The following is a 19,992-nucleotide window of genomic DNA, read 5'->3' on the forward strand; positions in this document are numbered from 1 at the left end:
GGCCCCGGCAGATGAACCTCAGGATTAAAGGGTGGGCTCAGTTCCGCGCACACTGTGTCTCACCTAAAAAATCCAATGCGCAGGCTGGAAGGTGGAAAGACCTTCCCCGGTTCTTCATTCGCGAAGAGACTGGCCTATAGATAGACTTTAGAGAATTCTGACTACAAACTGTTCATTTTTCATAAGAAAAGTTTCTAATAAACGGTAAGTGAATACACCACTTATTTGTTTTGCTTCTGGAATGAAACTCTACAGCAGTTTTTAAAAAACAAAACAAACCAAAAAACAAACATGAACTTTAGTATTTGTTATTTCTTTGCTAAATATACAGGAAGGCCTTGGCAACATAAAGGAAGCACAGCAGATTCATCCATTTTTATACTTCTTTATAACATTGATTTATCTTCAAATCTGTTTTCCATAGAAAGTAATACTGATCTGCTATTAACAGAAGCAAAAATCAGATGCCCTGAAACGCTAAAAAACTCGTTAGGAATGTGGCAGAATTTCCAGCCTGAACTGAAGCAGACTCATAGTCTACTTCACTACTTCTCTGCATATTGCTTTTATTGAGTAAGAAGAAAGAAATCAAATGAACTCTCTTATCTTAAATGTAACACATCTGTGCAGTACCTTGAACTCTGAGAACGGAGTTCAGCAAGATTCTCCCCTCTAAAAACAAAGACATGAAGAGTGATGCAACACAGAAGCACCATCCTAATCTGCTCCCTCCCTTAAATCAGTCATTGGTCATGAGATTTTCTTTCCCCATTTCCTAGCTGCTCTCCATATGCCACAGGGAGCCCAGTAACAGGCACAGACACACACTACCTCTGCTTGGCCTGCTTTCTCACCCAGGACAAGTTTAGAGAAGCAAAGCAACACTGAGACTGTCCTACGAGGTGTCAGGAGTCCTTTCAGCATCTCCTGCCGTGAAGGGCATCAAAACAAAGAGGTGACAAATCACCCCTCACCCTCCCAAGGCATCCAAGCCCCTGCCAGTAAATTCAGGAAGCAGAGTGGGTACCATTCCCACAACAGCTATTCCCTGAACGGTGTCAAGGCAGTAACTAAGGATATGTTTATTGAGCCCTGGGCAAAATGGCATGTAGTTCTTAAACTATTATTTTATTGATTTTCATGGATTAGGAGTATCTTGAAACATCTTGTAAATGTGCTGTTGCATCAAGAAACATTTGAAATGTTTTAGTGAAATTTTTTGTAAACTTCCTACTTGAATAAAGCCTAAAACAATTTTCTTTTTGAAGTTGCAGGTCAGCAGGAAGTTTTAACTTTCACATAGATTTGCAGCTTAAGTGCTGCTGAGGTGCAAAGGTAAGAATAACACATACTCTTGTGTAATCTTTTCAAGAGCAGATACCACAGCACTTCCAAGAGGACACAATCACAGTCCCCTCATATTTCATAATAGCTTATAAAGAGGTTTTTTTTGTTTTTTTAAGGTTTTCTATAGTTTAAATATATTTGCCAGGTTATACAGCAAATCTTATCCTCTGTTTTACCCACAAAATTCAGATTATTTGAAGTGAAAGTGTTGCTTAATCATAGACTTCATCCCCACTGGCTCCTACTTGAAGGGGGAGTTCATCAAGGTGCTTTAACTACAGACAAATATATTGCTGATTAAGGTTTAGTCACAATCAAACATAAGTCATTTTCTGATATTGTAAAAATTATTTTTCAAAAGAATATTTACTTCAGGCACAAGAAAAACTAACACTTCGGAAAGTTATGTCGTTTCTCTATAATGCAATTATATCTTGATTTCCAGCACTGAGAACCAGCACATAGGTACCATATTCTTTGGGGCACTTTCAGGGTAACTCATCCCCTCACTTTTACTTCAGTTACACCAACACAGTTTCTGGGCAGCCACGCAGTAACAGAGACAGCTTTTGCTTTCTCCTAGCTGCCCGTGCAAAGACAGGTTGCAGAACAGAGGACAGCAACACTTACCATTAGCACCAAAACTGCTACTACCAAGAAATGCACTGTGCTCAGTATTAGTCATTCATCTCAAGCTTGAAGCATCTGTTTCCTGGAAAATGCTATTCAAAGACCTGGCTTTTTTTGCAGAACTTGCCTAATGGACACCTGTTAGCAGTAAAGCTCATTGATGTGGCCCACAGCAATGCATCACTCGGGCTTTTTCAGAGACATGATCCGGGCTTTTGTCACTTCCCCTCAGGGGTGACTGGTGTTTGCACATCCTACCAATGCACAGTATGTGTTATACCTTCGTGGAACCACTTTTTCCCCCAGTTTGGCTGAAGCTCAACATTAGCAAAATCCAGCAGGGTTTAAGGATTAGGTCTGGCCCTTGCAATGTGGGGGTTTCTTCATCCTTGTCCCTTAGAGTTGCTAAATCAAATGAAAACATAAACCTCACACATGTAAAGGAGGAAGCACAGACAATAACAGGACACTCAAAAGAAGAAAGGAAAAATACCAGAGTTAGCTCTGTAAACATATTCCAGAGCTGAATGATTTTGTATCCTATTAATAACTACTAAACAATCTAGCCACAAGTTAGGAAGATATTTCATCTATTGTTTATAAAATGCTTTTCTTTGTTGACTTATCACCATTCAAAACCAGACTTGGCTGGTAGCCTGTATGACACTTTGTCTTGTACCACCTTATCTCTGGTGTATGTGATCAGTTTTCTGGGCACAGATATTTCTAGAGGGGAGGACTGCAGTTCATTGTACATAAAGCAGATTTTATCCACAGATTTGTGCATTCTATCAATGTCTGTAACTTCTAACACGGCTACACATGAAAGAATTCTCATTTCATTGCTCACATATTTTATTTGAAGACAATTAAAAATCATATTAGAATGTCTAAGAATTTCAGATTAGAGAAGTTAATTGGCATATCTCAACAAAACACCATTTTCCAACACCACTACTATAGTAAACATTTTCTTAAAAAGAACCTAATGAAGTTGAAAACACTTATCTCAAATTTATCTCTCTAAACTATTGGTCTTCAAAGTACATCTCCCAGATCTGCCGCTGCCTAACCCTGCATATTTGCAATGCTCACATTATTCCAATACATCTAGGTGATACCCTGTAAACAAAAACCTCCAGAAATGTTGACGAACCATGTATAAACATGTTGTGGTAATTAAACTTTAGAACTACAGATTTATATTTCAAATGTGGTTCCTTTGGTTTCTAAAACATAGCATTTTCTTGTAATTTATCAGTATTGCTATACACTATCACTTCTTTTTGGTTTACATATATGACATGACTTCCTATTAAATAGAATAATTGAATATATACTGCTGAGACTTGGAAAAAATTAAGGTTCTGGAACATCAAATAACAGAAAAGCACTTTCTGTAACAATGAACTCTTTCAACATTTATCTCAGATTAGCCAATTTGTATCAGTTTCATGCTTTGCATTATGTTCAACCCACAAGCACACAGCTACTATATTAGCTGTATGGTAAGTAAGCTGTATGTACTATATTACTATATGGTAAGTAATATATACTGTTCTACATATCCAAAACAACATTAACTAAAAACAAAACAAAATAAAGAAAGAAAACACCAAACCCACTTTGATCTCATTGCATACAGAGCGCTTTGAAACATCACTTTGTTTGGAACTATTGTTTATGCTGTTCTGGCACTTTCTGTCCTAGCAAGACTTTTTGTCTTGCTCACTGAAAGATGAATATTTCAAGATGTGCTGACAATTAAAACATACTGGTCATGCTTAGATGAATAATTTCTAGTGTTAAAATACACAGAGGCAAAACTCCAGTAGCAGAAGAACTCCAGTAGCACAAGTACTCCAGTAGCATATGTCAGAATCAAGCTTCCCTATTATTTTAGGATAAAAGAAGGAGCATACATGATGAGACACAAAATGAACAATGCTCTTTTATCAGTTTATAAACTCCCATTTTGTTTGTAAGACACAATGTGAGCAATTCTGGCTTGGCTCCATACACAGCCCAGTTATGTTCTCATCACAAATCCAGAACTGCATTTACTAAGGGTAAATATTTACCTTACAGAGATTGACCTTAAATCCATATTACAATACAACTATAATGAGGCCTCTGCAACTGTTTGAAGTTTAATTCATTTCATTAATTCATGCTTTTTATTAAAGTCATTCATGACGATGTTAACTGGTCAATTCACAGATCACTCTGCAATCCCAGGCCATAACTTACTAAGTGACTGCATACACAGCCAAATTTTTATCCTCAATATTTCTGACTCCTTTTAGACGGGTTATTGAATATTTTTAAAGTTGGACAGTGGATGAAATATAGCCACTGTTCACCAGAAAGTTAATATTTCTACTGGGTACTCCTTTCGCAGAGAACATCTTATACCAAGTATTGTCATTTTCACACAGATTACCACACAGAGTATTTGCCAGTTCACAAGAATCAAGCAACCATAGAAAGTCTCACCAACCAAAATACCCGGATAGGAGAAGCCACACAGATGGGTTCTGTGAGAGCAAATGCTGCTTCCTACAAGTTTTCTGGGAAATGCAGAGAAAACCAGTGTTTCAGAGCTGAGAGACATTCAGTCCTACTTTGGGAGAGTCAGGTAAGCCTACAGATTGAAGTAATTTAGGGCTAAAAGCAAAGTAATTTCTTCTCCTTTTAGAGCTTAAAGCACCTGCAGTTTCAGATTTTTCTCATTTCTTTAAAATGCACGAAGCAGATCATACACGAGCAGACGAAGTCCAGGTTCCCCAGCACTTAGAGAGCAAGTGCTCAGGATTTCCCCATCCTCATGGATTTACTGGCTTCAAGAGCTTTGCTGACCACAGTCAACACAATTCACTACCTTTGTATTTCCAACCTTCATCCTATTTCACTTTTAGTTTAATTTATTTTTATCATTATTTGATCTGGTTTACTCTGTCCTTCATGATTTTCCCCAACAGCTGCTTTGTTCACTGCTGAAAACACAATGCAAATTCCCTCTAAGGATTGCAAGACCTGACAAGTATTCTCAATGACAGTTTTCTGTATCTGTCAGTGTCCAGTAAAATCACACAAAGTTGTTTATTTAAAAAGAAGAGAGTCACCATCACTATCTACCAGAGAATTCAAGGCAGGCTTTAATTTATTATGGTTTTTATAGACAGGGAGAAATGTTTTCAGCAAGGCACTTGAAAGGTAGTCATCTCAAGCTTTCTTTTTTTTGTCACAACCAGAATGCAAAAGAATTTACTTCAAATCGTTTTTTGTAAAATACAACATTTTATACTGAGACTAAGAAAGAAAATTCCCTATAAATTGCTTACTAATTACATATGCTAGTTCTGACTTATTTTTTCCCCCCGGTTGACACTCATATAAGCATTTTTAGACTAGAACTTACAAGATGCTAGAGGGCTGCAACCCCAAATTAAAGCACATACATACACTGCATGGGACATGCCCATTCCCAGACACTAAAATGGGTTTACTCAGATGCACCAATTAAAAGTGCCTGATTGAAACTGCGACTGAATTCTCAGAACCTCGCCTAACTCAGTTTCAGGGCCAGAGAGCTTCACTTCTCCCAGCACAGAATCACTGACATCACAGCCACCTCTGAGACGACAGCAAAAGTTCATTAGCTTTAGCTAAAGAGGCAAGAAATTCATCTGGCACTAAAAAACCAAAGTTCATTTTAAATTTGGGAGTATTCTTAGCAGGGAAAAGTTACCTAGAGTGCGAACACCAGCAAAAGTCTTTGCTGGACAACGAGTCTGTCAAAATTTCCAATGCCATGTCACAATACCACTAATTATTTTCAGTTCTGTGAATTACTGCATGATACCAATCTGGCATAGTCGTGATCTTAAGGCAGAATTTTATTTATACAAATATATATTTTATTTATACAAAATTAAAACTTAATCTGTCTCCAAATCTGCAATAGCTGAAAGTGACCACAGGTGACAGAGACTTAACTTTGACTATTTGGGCTTTTTCTTAAGAGCTAAATTTTGCCATGTGAACAGAAAATTGAAAGGCACCAGTGAAGTTGTCGAACCATTTCCTCAAAAACAGGACAAGAGTTGAACATAACCCAAACACAATTCCAACACAAAGCCATCAAGAAGATAGCAGGACAGAGCAAGGCCATACCTATTTGTCTCCAGTTTCCTCAGTTGGCAATACCTTTACTTTAACAAATAAAAAAAAACCCTTGAAATTAACACCCAGAGATGAAACAACAGCCCATGCTACATTGCATAGCATGAAAATCCTATCGGTTCCTCCTTATCTGTCCTGCATAACAAACTTCTCCTGTCAGCTCCAGAGGCAGCCCCCCCAGCTCAGTGGTGAGTGTGCCCATGGAGCAAACCTGCCAGGTGCCACCAGAAGCACAAAGGATGTTTACCTCACGTGCTTTTAGCAGTGCCAGCTATTTGAAGTGAAACACAAACAGCAAACACACACAACTTAGGAGCTAAATGACCTCCAGAAGTTAGGAAGAGAATGCATAAATGATCAGTTCTTGCTAGCAAGACTAAATTACAATACCTGTTTCCCTCTTCTCACTCTAAAGGCACAGTGGTTTCACTCCATTATTTCAAACTCGTGACTCATCTCCAGGTAAGTTTACAAACCATCACACAATCCTTGTCTTTTATGTTTGTTGCTACATTTTCTTATTTTCTATTTAAACATAACACAAACACATTCACTGTAGCAGAAAACAGTCTTTTACTTTTTTTTTTTTAAATACTGCATCTTAACCTGAGGATATAAAAATTATGGTCACTCTGTAATAAGTCCATTCCTGGAAACACCTGCCTTAAAATGTTAAGGTTTTCTTTGTAACTTCTGAGGGAAATGATGCCATGCCTTATAATCACTATCAGTATAGCTTCTCTCAAGTGCAACTACCTCAATTCAATTCTACATCTAGCGGTCAGTATTTAAATACTGAGACAGCAGATTTTTGCATTCAGCTTGTCCTGTAACAGAGCAAAAGAACTCCCAAAAGCAAACACTTGACTCCATCTACACAATGACACCACAGCTTTTCAACATTTGTATGCGTTCCAAAACAGGTTCAAGTGGCACAACAAATAAAACTTGTGATGTTAAATATGCATCTAAGGTCAGATGAATAAGAAGTATTTGTAGCATTCTTTATCATTCTGAGTTTAAGGAAAAATGCAGTGGTAAACCATTTATAGCAAAATACCTTGGTTATGGCAATTATGCCTCTAAGATAATCAAACTTGCCATTAACTAAAAAATTTTGTAAAATATGTCCCAGAGTAAACACAGAAACACTAACCAATATGCTCTTTTCAGACACAAGTTTTTAATTTTACCTAGGTTTTAATCTACTTCTGAATACCCATTCAAATGTGTAAAGAAATCAGATCCAGGAAACATAATCTAAGGGCGTTGCTCAAGCCTTGTTTCTAATTAAGATTTTAATACTTGGACAGTACCTCCCAAACAAGGATTGAGAATTTTGCAAAGGAAAACAGTATGACTGTAAACTGCTGCCTTGGCTTTCCCACCTCAGGAAGTGAAGATACCACACCCAAAATCTTGTTGAGGACTTTTTTCTTTACTTCTGCTTTTTCTCTTCTTTTTTCCATATAAAGTTCAGTTTTAAGTTTTAATCCTTTCTCCTAAACCAGGTTCACAAAATATAAGTCTTTCTCCACACAAATTGCTCAGTTCTAAGCATAAACCTACAGTTCTCCAAAATACATGGAAAAATCTTAGAGACAAATAGAAGAAGTTAATGTTTGAATTTTCCATCCCAAGTATGTGCCTGTAAATATCATGGAGTTATCACATGTCAGCCTGCCATGAAAAAAGACAGATTCTTAACATACTAGTTGCAAAACAGTGCTACAATCAAACTGCTCTTACTACACAAAATTATTTTAAGTATTAAAAATAACACTTTACTTGGCTTCAGGGGTTTTTAAGCCCTTTGTGAACACTTATGTAACACCTCCCTTTGTAGCCCAGATCATGTTTTATTTTATTTCAAAACAGCAGTACCTATTTCAACAGTTAGATGATGATGAGCATGCGCATCTACGTGTCTCTGCCATTCCCCAGATAACATCATCAGGAAAAAGAATTAAAGACCATTTCTGTGAACCAGACAGGAAACCCCACACTTCAGCCTCTTCAAGTTAGTGGTAGATAGAGAAGTGTCTTAAGGCTTTGCAAAGAAGCATTTTAAGGCTTCAAAGTTTAACCAGTTTTCAAAGTTTTCTCAGCAGATTTTAAGTCCTCCATACATAAAGAAAAAACTGTAACTATATATGAAGACTTAATTAAACTATATATGAAGAGAGTGAGCATCATAACGTACCCAATAAAAAATGATAAACTTCTGTGTACGATGGGCTGTTCAGTGTGTGGGAGGGCCAAAGCATGCTGACCTTAGCTTAGGAAAATATGCAAACTCTTAACACTTCTGAATGCAAGCAATTTAAAACCCACAAACTATCCCCCAGGCAGCCATCTCAGATAGTGAAGTACTAAAACGAAACTAAAATTAAATTTGAAAAAAGCACAGGAACTTTCATACTGATTGACTACACTACACAAGTTGCTGGTTTCAGCTTATATTTAGTTATATTAATACTAGTATGTTCATTCTACTCAATTCTTTTAAGCAAAATTCTCTTTATAGCAAGTTAATATTTGTATTGCTTAATTCCCTTTTAATTTCACTGCCCAAAACCCGATCACGCTGCTGAAAGTGGCATATGGCATTACATGAAAAAATGACACAGGCAAGTGCCTGCTGGGGAATAATTCATCTCTACCAGCACTGATACCACCAGCGCCTGCCCCCACATTGCTACAGCTGGAATCTCTGGAGTACAGCAGAGCCTGCCACTCCTCCCAGGACTGTCCTCTGGCTGCTGGGGAGTAGGGTCGTCCCTCCCCACCAAGGTCTCTTCTCCCTGGTAAAGAATGCAGGGGAGATAGGAGAAAGGGTTTCCTTGACCTATTTCTTCAGCAGCTCTCACCCCTTCCCCTCCTACACACACATATCTGCACCCACCTCCAAATTACACATATATCCAAGAATCTCTGTAGGTTGGTGGAAAAAAAGAAAAAGGAGCTGTAGAAAATGACACTGAAAAGCAGCAATGTTTTCCTCCGCAATTTTGCATCTGTGGAGAAGCTGAAAGCTGGAGAGACTACGCTCCATTTCTCAGTCTCTGGTGAACGAAAGGAAAAGGTAAAAAGCATCAAAATGCCAATCTTTATCTCAGATGCAAAATCATAGTTGTCTTAATTGCTTTTGTAGTTTGTAACTCTCCAACACCCACTCTTCACTAGTGACAGTGTAGACACCCAGAAGACATTTTTCATACCCTAAGGGGCTTTCCAATTAAATGCAAGGAATTTGAATATAATGAAAAGACTTGTTTAGATACAACTGGAGGATTTAAAGACTGTAATTTATGAAGGATTTACAGGTATGCTTGGTGCTCATACAGGAGCTTCAGACAAACTCTGGCTTATATTCCTCATTTTTGTCGTAAGGACAGAAGTGGTGCACTACCTGCTTTTCATACACTACCCACTTCTGCCTTCAAAACTTCTACATAATCCTCAACAAAAGACTGTGAAACATTATTGTCCTAACCAATCAGTGCTACAGAGAAAACAGGCTAGATTAAATGTCCTTTTCCAAGCTTTTTAGGTACCACCATTTGGAAATGTCAATAGGAAAAGCAAGAAACCATTCCAGGAAAGTAGCAGTAACTTAACAACATACAAGTTAATGAGTTGGGGTACAGGGGGATGTTAAGCTTAATGAAACTTCAGAAGAGTATAGAAAGTTTTAATTTTTTATACACAAAACCTGCATCTAATCTAGGACTATAAACAGATACTCCAGGTTCTAAAATCACATTATTAATTGAAAAAGTATCTTTAACTTTTTATTGGTGTAAAATAAATTCTAATATGGTAACACAACATTTGAGGAAAAAAGTATACACATAAATGAGAGACTTGAAAGAAAGCTTATCTAATTCATAGTAACATATAACTGCTTTTTACAGTTACCTGTAAAAACCAGTGTGATTAAAAAAATTAGAGAAACCTAATTTTCTGGGGGCCAGTACTTATTTAGTACCCTTCCAGGTAAAACCAAGAGTGAAAAAGGTTGGCAGCATATAAAGACTATATCAAAAGTTTTAACTGCTCCTAAAAAAAAGTTCATGCTGACTTCATGTATTACACTGATCGAATTATCTTTTCATCAGGTTCAAGTGATGCTCTAAAAAAAAATAAACATGTACAGCAGAGGAAAGAAGTTATCTTGATCAGCGTGTTACACCCACCAGCTCAGAGTGTGTGGTTAACAAACAACTCTCTACAGTGAATAAAAAACAAGAGAAAAAAGCTCAGTGCTTGCTCTGTCCATAACCCTGAGAGCAGCTTAATCAACATCTTAAAGCTAGACAGGTTACCCTTGGACAAAACTCCCAACTGTGCCAAAATTTTTTTTCAGAATTTTCCTTGAACTACAGATTTTATTACTACCTTATAGACCACAACCAAACAAAGAATTTTGCGTTTCTAGATCAATTCCTATACTTAACTGATATAGTTTTAAACTCCATCAATACAAAATTAAACTAGTTTTCATGGCTTTTCCTTGAGGATTTAATGAAAATAAGACCCTTTAAAGAAAAATAATTAAGAGATCACACATCAGTAAGATTTATTATCATTCTGGCAGAGGCAAGATAAACTACAGGAGTTACTCAGGCAATTCAACACAAGCTACTTAACACCTTCTCTGAAAATCACATTATCTAGCCCTAGAGCTATAGAAGGCTTCTTAACATTTAAAGAGGAAATAGAGACAAAGCAATCAAATTTCAAAGGTGGTTCCAACAATTATTCTTCGACTGAACAGAAAATGAACTGCTACTTTAAAGAGGTTTTCAAGTAAAACTTCAACAATCAGGACTGCAGCAGTCCTAGACCCAAACCACAACATTCAATGGTTGACTTTTCTGGATCTACCTGCACGCTCCATGGAGCCTTTTTGTTGCCTTTTTTATGTGCTATAATCAAATAAAATGAGGGGGTAGCAAACAGCATTCGTTTAACCACACACACTGAAACCAATTTGAGTCATCTTCTTATTGGGAAACTGTGGACAGAAATGCTGAAGACTTTATGTCACAGAAGCTGCTGCACTCTGAAACTACTGTTTGCTGCTTTGTGCATTGCCTTTTGCATCTGGCCTCTGCAACCCAGTTTTAACAGAATCAATATACAGGATACAAAGTTTATAGACTTAGTTAAATTACCAACTTCATCTTTGCACATTTAACCAAAATTCAAAGTTCTGACTCATATGTGTTTATGCACGAACTGTATATGCTTGCACAGGCACAGATACATAGACAAACATACACTCCTTACAAAGCTTAAAATGGCACTATTAGTTTGGACATATCCTGTGGAAAACTTCCCAGAAATTCAATTTACTTTCCATGATAGAAAGACCTGAAGAGGAAAAAAAAGAAGCTGCGTGCTGCTTTGTTCAGACACTTCCTAGGCTCCAGCATATCTTACAGTGCCAGCCACAGTATAATTTTCAAGAGAGTGCCAGGAGAAGAGTTTAAGTTGCCGTAGGTGCAGTTGTTGAGCAGTCTTGATGCAACAGCCTTATGTAAGGCCATGGACTCAGGACCAGCTGTACCACTGCATTACTCCTGATACCTAGAAAGGGTGATTCAGCCCAAAGTGCAAAAAACTTGCATCTTTTCACTCTAAAGCAAAAGAGTAATTCTTGTCCTTAAAATAACACAACAGTTTTGATAATGTCTGTTAGCAAGTTGTCCTCTGAGCCTGCAAGTGAAAATTTAATACAGAAGGTCTACTGCTGATGTTATATCGAGGACACATTTTTACTACTTCTTTTGTTTGCTTGTTCATTAAGGACTAACACCGAAAAGAATTACGAAGATCTGCAACTGCCTGGAAGGCAATGTAAAACTTTTTGCTATAAGGTGCTACTGGCACTGCAAGCCAAATTCACAATTAACAAATGCCAGGCTGTGAAATAGCTTAGCACTTATCTCCCATTCACTTAGCAAACTCTGGTGAACAGCATTTATTTCATCTCAAAGTTTTGCGAGAATCAGGTTATGAATTTTCATAAGTAAAAGTTGTCACATGAACTAGTTACTATGTTTCAACATATGTAAATTGATGCTTACAATCCTCACCCCTGCAAAGGACTGGAAATTATGACATGGTAACAATCTGATTCTGGTTTTAAGGTTTTTCTCTTCTCTTTGGAGATTTACTCTGAAAATGCAGCACTATATTCTAAACTGTTGAGGAAGCTGTAAGAACTTTAAGTAGAGAACACCCTTTTTTCTCTCCTGCCCCAAAAATGAGGAAAGGGTTGGAAGATCACTATTCTAGCAATGCTACTGTGTGCTCCTGTAGTTTAGAGCAGAGAGAAAGGAGAGAGTAGCCCAAAGGATGATCTACTCGGTATTAATAAATTAATATTTAAGCATGCAAGCTACTCTTATATAACGCATGCACAAAAAAAAGGTATTGAATGGGAAACAAAATTTTGATCCATCTATAAATACATGATAGCACAACTGAGCCTGTAACCAATTCAGCAGCTACCTACTATACATGATGTGATAAATTCATATCAACCTACCTCTTTGTTTTCTACTCAGTATAAACACCTATGCTAAAAATTAGTGAAATGATTTCAGAACAGATTTCATAATACACATAAACTCTGCTGCATTTCATGTATGTATGATCTTTTATAGGTGGAAGAATTCTAGAAAACTGTCATATCTGAAAAACGAACGTTTCTTGGGAGTTATGTTTTAATTAGGAAGTTATCTAAAAATGCTTTTCAAAAAGCAATTTTAAGAGCAAGACTTTTCGTCATGTCACATTGTTGCAGGCATATACCATCCTCATAAAAACATCCTATTAAGAGTTACATGTGCAGTAAGGCCACCTCAGTTTTTATTTGTTAGAGCAGTTACACACTGGCATAGGGAAATTAAAATGCAGGAGAATACAGACTAAAACAAAGCTTAAAAAGAGAAAGCTTTAAGATACATGGGTCACATTAAGGTCTTCCTCTCTTCTAAGTCGGCTTCTCCTGCTGCTCACTCATGCAGGGAGATCATAATTTTGTGGCTGTGATATTTCCACGGCAACACTGGTGACAGTGATGTCACAAATTCAGCCCTGACATAGCTTCAGGATCAAGTACAAGGAGCAGATGGGATGCGAGGGAAAAAGCCCCTATTTAAACACAAATCTCTTTTATAAGAAAGAAAGAGGCATGAGCAAAGAAACAGGTGAATGGATCACGTTTTCAAGTATGATATATTCAAAAGATTATCCTAGCATGAAAATCTATTTAAAGGCAAGACCTACAATACAGGGTAACTGTCAAATTTGTTAGGCCTTATAATAAACCAACCTTGAAAGCTCCCTGTTTAGCATGACAAGCCTTGTGCTCCGTTTCTAAAGTGGCAGTGAAACAATACACTTCTGTCCCTTGTGAATTTCCTTTAAGTAACTTTAACATTCAGATATATTAATCTGATACATCACTGTGCTCATAATACCATATGTAAATATGATGTCAAGCCCTCACTGGAGTGAGTTTGTTATCTGAATTAGATATGATATGAAAGGCATTAAAGCGAATCCCAGATAGGTCACCAAGTACAACAGGATGGTAACTGGAATATTCAGCCAGCACTGTTTGATTGGTAAAAGGGGACTATACTTTCATGTTGATCTGTGGACACATGCAAGAACCAACACAAGCTCCAGGCCAGCTGAAAGACCCCTAAACCCCTCACCTGTCACACTCTCCAGAGTCCAACACAACAGCTATCAGAGCTCCTTCCTGCCTTTGGCCACCCCATGGACCAAAAGCAACTGAGCCCACCCAGTAGAGAAGAGTTGGTGACAAACAGTGGAGTATCAGAGGATGCAACCACAGTATAGTCCCAGATAGTCTCCACACTGACTCAGGTCACAGTGCAAGTACACAGATTTGTGAAAGATGCTGCTCTCCACAGACAACTGATAAACAGCAAAAATACCTACAGAGGGAGGCAGGGGAGGTGCCTATGAGCAAAATTCTGGCGTAGGTCATTCACAGAGCTGCAAGCAACAAAAAGTGGTTTCTTATAGCAGCAGAAGTGCAAATATCAGAAGTCAAATGGGAGATGAAAGGAACTAAAAGGATACAGAACCATGTTCTGATCACAGAAGAGAAAAACCCACATTTTTTGAATTCGAAGATGAAGAACGTGAAAGGATTAATAGCCTAGATCTCAGGAGGGAAAGGAAGAAAGGGAATAAAATCTGCAGGTTGAAGCTGGGCCTAAGCCAAGATGTGAACAGGCCCCCAGGAAGGGATACTGGGTGGAGGGAGAGACCAAAAGCACAATGCAAGGAGGAACAGATCAGAAGTCAAGTAGCTAAGCGGGGCTCCCAGACACCATGTATGAAATCACTAAGGCAAAAACTGCAAAAGGGAGAGAACAGAAGTGAAAATGTGCCATGATACAAACAACAACAGTGATCAGAGTTAGGAAAATCCACCTGATTTGCCAAACTATGACTGTATCAACAGCAAATCACAAAAGCAAGCTGAAGGATTCTGGCTGTTAGCAAAAAATGTGAAGGTATCCATGGACTGTACCGGGCCCAAGAAGTCGTTTCACAGCTAAATGAACAATCTTCCAAAGAGAAGAGGGGGCCAAAATAAAAGAGGAACTTGAGCTATCAGTACAGGACAATATATATTACAACAGGTACAGAAAAGCCTGTTAGGATTGTCAGGAAAAGAACTAAAGAACTAGGTTTAGTTTCAACACAGTTGAAGCTTCAACAAAAATGTTTTTTGTAAACATAGTAGCCTTGCTCTAATGACATATGACACCACTAACAAATGCTGCCTGAAACTTAAAAAAAAGCAAGCAAACAAACAAACAAACAAAAAAAAATAGTTTGAGGCTATAAACTTCTACAGCCTTCTCGTTAGAGTAGTAAACTCTGGAAATAGCATCCATTAGCACAGTAGGATAAGAAATACACTCTATTTTAAGATGCAGTTTTTACAATTGTGATTAAGACACAGCTGTCACAGACTAACACGACTAAAACACAACCCCAACAAGACTCCTCCTCTCCCTGGGCTTTTGTAAGGCCAACAACCTCAGATGAGAACATGAACCGAGTTCCCCCAGTGGACTTCCAAGAGGTCACTTTAATTTCAGTACTGCAAATCCCATCTTCTTTTTACCCAAGAGGAAAAAAGCCTCTCTCAGACAACTCTTGCACTACTACATCTCTTTTACCATGCGTTTATAGAGACATGAAACTGACGGCTAACGCAAGCTCAAGTCAGCACTCCTTGCTGTTTGTATGGTGTATCAAGCCAAAGCAGCTACCAAACATGAGCTACAAAGAAAGTCTCTTCCTATTGTTCAGAAAATAAGTTATTTTCTCCCTATTACACTGATCAAAATTAACATTCCACTGATAGAAGTCAACTGCTCTGCTAAAATGAAATTTTGCACAAAACCAACACTGTAAGACTTCCGAAATGCAGCAGGTATAGTTCAAGTCCAAGCTTTGCAAATATTTCTCTCAGAACAAAAATATTTTTACAACAGTCAAAACAAAAATATAACAATGGAAACTCACAACAAACACAAATTAATAGACTTTAAAAATAACCAGTCACTTTCTAATACAATTTCAATACAACAACAACTCAAAATACAAGCTAACACTACATCAGGATGCAAAATATTTTTTTTCTAGCATTCATTTCTATAATTACAAATCACAGGCATAGTATATTACCTTCATTTTCAGAAGCTTGGCATTTTACTTTCAGTACCAAATCAAAGGTACGTTCTGGATTTTCCCTAGAAGAAGCAAACACAACCAATTAATCATATACATGTTTCAACTGTGTCACATCCTTTCCACTCTCTTTGTATGGAATAAAATTAACGTATCATTAAAACAAAATTAGAACCCAGATTAGTTCTAAGGAAGAACCAAGAAGTCGCATTTACGTGTACAGCCTTTAGAAAGTAATAAGGAAAATAAAAAAGCTAAACTGGGTGATTTATTTGATACTGTGATTGCCTTATGGATAAAATAGCCTTCAAGTCTTCCATCATAGCCCACTTAACAGTTGAGAAAAAAAGAGCTACTACAATCCTTATCAATCAATCAATCTGAAATGTATTAATGGAGTCACACACAGCCGTTTCTAAAGCTACATTTTATTTCTACTTAATAGGAATAGCCCATCATTTGACTTCCACTTTAATTTCACGACTTTAGCCACCATCCTTTAAACGCTTATGATTACCATCACAAGGCTGAGAATCACTGAGCTTACCTCTTTCACAAGATATTGATCGTCAACTGGGACTTTAAAGGTATAATTCACTGAGTGAGAAGATATTAGTGCAGTTACCAGGGACTGACACAACCCTGAGCAGGCCAGGAAGACAGAGCTTCCCTATCTGCAGCAGCCATCACGGGCAGCTTTGGGTGATGGCCGACACCCCTTTTACCTCCCCGGTAAACACTCACCTGATAATAATAAACTGCATATGCTAATAGCAATTAACACTCAACCTAATTCCACACTGAATATTTATTAAAATAGTTTTAAATGCCACTACTACTAAACCATCCACCCCCTCTGCCTACCAAGCGCGCTGCTATTTATATTAAAAACAAGTGGTATAACCGCACCCATATCAATTATCTATTTAACCACATAAAAGGCAAACACTTGAACTCCCTTCTTGCGTAACGCTCCCACTGAAGTCAGCTGGAGATTCAGGCAAATAAAAAAATCCAAGACTTGGTTCCAGGTTTCTAGAATGCTTCAAATAAAGCATACAGAAAATGAACACACACTTGTTTCTTTAAAGAAAGTTTTGAATGAAATCCAAAGGCTGAGCTGGGGAAAATTTCGGCTGTCACAAATTAATTGATTTCACTGACCTCAGCACCATCATCAACTGAGATACACAATTACAGTCTAATTCAGGTTATGGAGACATAACCTGCCCATATCACAATCTTTCCTTGCATTTTAAAGCATTTACTTGGAAAAATCCGGTCAAATTCTGCTCTGAGTTACAACAGCCTAAATCCATGATATTGGAGATTTACTCTGGTATTAAGCTCTTGTCCATTGTTCCTCTAACTGGTGAGCAGGTTCAGAATGAAACTGATAAGGCTGTGCTTGGTTGAGCCACCTAGAAAAGGGAACCACAAAAATTCTTCATTTAAAAGAAATGACATCTCCCTGTGACATTACTCTAGTTCAGGCATTGGGTTTATATTCTCAAGTTTGAGTTTTAATCTGAATCAGTTCAAGTGTTGCAAACATCGAGTGCTTCTAATTCAACTCCTAGCTGAATTATGCTCATGAAAAAAAGCTCTTTGAAGTAACACTGCCTTCCGTCTTTCACTACACTACTCTGAAACTGCTTTTGCAGAAAAATGCTTCTAAGTTTACTCTTCACATCCCACTACGCTTAGAAGTGTCAAAAATGTGTCAAACTAATCTGAAAATTCTCAGACCGTCTCTCGTTTCCTTCACAGTTCCCCACTGGCAGTCTGCTCATTCATCATGTATTGACACGGAGATGTTTGTCAATTTCCGAAACCGGGGTTTTAACACCCTGTCTCTTTCCAGCCTCGGGAAGGGCAGGTGGCCGCTCCCGATGGGCAGGCTAGACACCTAAAACCTTCCCTGCACCTGCTATACCAGAATTGCAAAAAGGTGGTCTGTACCCACCATGGCCATCAATTAAAACACAAGAAGTTCCACCTCAATCTGAGGAGGAACTTGGTTATGTTGCAGGTGGCAGAGCACTGGAACAGCTGCCCAAGGAGGTCGTGGAGTCTCCCTGTCTGGAGACGTTCCAAACCCACCTGGACGCGTTCCTGTGTCACCTGCTCCAGCTGACACTGCCTTGGCCTGGATGATTTCCAGCGCTCCCTTCCAACCCGAGCTATTCTGTGATTCTGTGATTCTGTGACCTCCTAAAGAGATGCCCGTCACAGCCGCGGGCAGGGTCACTGCGGGCGGCGCTGCTGCCCGGCCCGGGGGAGCTGTGCCGGGCCTCGGCACCGCGCTCCCAGCGCCGGCCGGGCCGCGCTCCCGGGGCACGGCCCGCCTGGCGCCGCAGCCGCTGCCGCAGCCCCTGCCCTGCCCGGCCAGGCCGGCGGCTGCCGAGCGCGGCCCCCGCACCGATGCGGGCGGGCGATGCCGGGGCCGCCGCGGGGCCGGGGGCGGCGCGGAACGGGGGAGCGGCCGGCGGGGCTGCGGCTGCGGTCGCCTCCTCCTCCTCCTCCTCCTCCTCCCCGCTGCCCGGGCCGGGTCGGGGGGCGCCGCCGCTCCCCCCGCGCCGCGCGTCCCGCCTCGCCCCGGCTCCGGCCCCGCCGCCTCCCGCCCGCCCTTCCCGCTGTCACTCAGCGGCCGCGGCGGGCGCGCCCGGCCCCTCGCACGCTCCCGCCGGGTGGGCTCCCCCTCCCCTCCTCCCCTCCCCGCCCGCCGCACGCCGGGCCCGCCGGGCCGGGGCGGCCGCGGGGCCTTTTCGCCGCCCGCCCGCCCGGCGCGGGGCTCGGCTCGGCTCCGCTCCGGCCGCCGCACCCGACAGCCCCGGCGCGGCCGCGTACGCACCGCACTCACTTGAACCTGCTGTCCATGGTCACATCGCGGGGCCCCGGCGGCGGCCCCGGCGCCCCCAGGGACAAGCGCCCCGCCCGGCGGGGGCGAGGGGGCAGCGCCGGCCGCGGAGCGCTGTGCGGCGGGGGCGGCTCAGCGCGGCGGGCGGCGGCCCATGGCTGCTCCGCTCCGCTCCCCCGGCTCGGGCCGCGACTGCGGCGGAGCGGCGGCACCGCCTCCTTCCCCGTCTCTCAGTTCCTGTTGCAGCCGCTCCGGCACCTTCTGGGAACCAGGAAGCTCCTCGGCGGCCCGCGGAGCCGCCGGGGCCGGTGTCACCTGAGCCCGGCGGGGCAGGGCGGGCGGCCCGTGCCCTCCGCGGCAGGTGCGCCGGGTCCGGGGCGCTGCAGCCCCTGCCCGGGGCCCGCAGGTGGGGCAGGGCAGGGCAGCACCCTGGTACCGTCATGAGTCACCTCACGGGCACCTTCACCCGCGGCAAAATCACCTCTTTGGGTGGTGTGTCCACTGACACATCGTAACAGCCCTTTATGCCCAGCAGGAAAGTGGAGCCTTTCCCAGTAAAGGTCATAAATGTTAATTTAACCTGCGGTTAAATCTGTTTAGCTTTTATTTTTTTCGGGTGCTAAACAAAGTGTCCCAAACTGCTCAAGAAGGTGGTGCGGCAGGGGCCGGCTGGAGCTAACGCGCTGTCCTGTAAACACACATGAAAAGCTTTATACCTTCTAGTGCTTCCCGCGAGTTTGGAAAGGAAATAAAAATAACACCGCCCTTGAGATGTTTCCAAGTCTCATTCATCTGAGAGGCACTGAGCAGCCAAGTTCCCACCTACACCAAGTTTCCCTCACCAGCATAGTAACACTGCAATGAAAAAGTGCATAAAATAGATTCTGTGGTACTGGGCCAAAGAAAAAACGTCATTCTTTTCACTCTTCCTCCAGAAACTAATCATCGTAGCAACAGTTGAAAAGATGAAAAAAAAATTCAAGCCAATTATATATTAGACACATAAAACAGCATTAGTGCATTACTGGGACTGAAAAATCAAATATTCAAAGTCAGGAAATTACAAATATTAACTTTTCCAAAGCAATATCGTCTTGGCTTCCTTGCACATCCTACACACCTCACACGGTATAGATTAATAATAAAATGTATAGAGGTAGAACAAAAAGAACTGAATGTTGCAGCAGAAATCTTAGCTTGGGGATTTTCTT

At 40.6% G+C, this 19,992-nt stretch overlaps 1 protein-coding gene across 3 annotated transcripts in view; it reads right to left on the reverse strand.

Annotated features, from left to right (window-relative positions):
- DENND1B (DENN domain containing 1B) overlaps nucleotides 1-18,882 on the reverse strand; it is a 161,348-nt gene extending 142,466 nt beyond the window's left edge. For 2 of the 3 annotated variants that reach the window (XM_027880389.1, XM_027880387.1), the window contains exons 1-2: nucleotides 18,785-18,882; nucleotides 15,919-15,983 (exon numbers count right to left, since the gene is read on the reverse strand). In XM_027880389.1, coding sequence (XP_027736190.1) covers nucleotides 15,919-15,983; nucleotides 18,785-18,801 — 82 coding nt within the window. In that variant the 5' untranslated portion in view covers nucleotides 18,802-18,882. The remainder of the gene's footprint in view (nucleotides 1-15,918; nucleotides 15,984-18,784) is intronic. The other variant, XM_027880388.1, reaches the window with a different exon arrangement.
- Between the last annotated feature and the right edge of the window lie 1,110 nt (nucleotides 18,883-19,992).

Source organism: Empidonax traillii, unplaced genomic scaffold (assembly GCF_003031625.1).
Source record: "Empidonax traillii isolate 1590-97213 ecotype Southwest subspecies unplaced genomic scaffold, ASM303162v1 scaffold69:size3087049, whole genome shotgun sequence".
In the NCBI taxonomy this organism is placed as follows: Eukaryota; Metazoa; Chordata; class Aves; order Passeriformes; family Tyrannidae; genus Empidonax; species Empidonax traillii.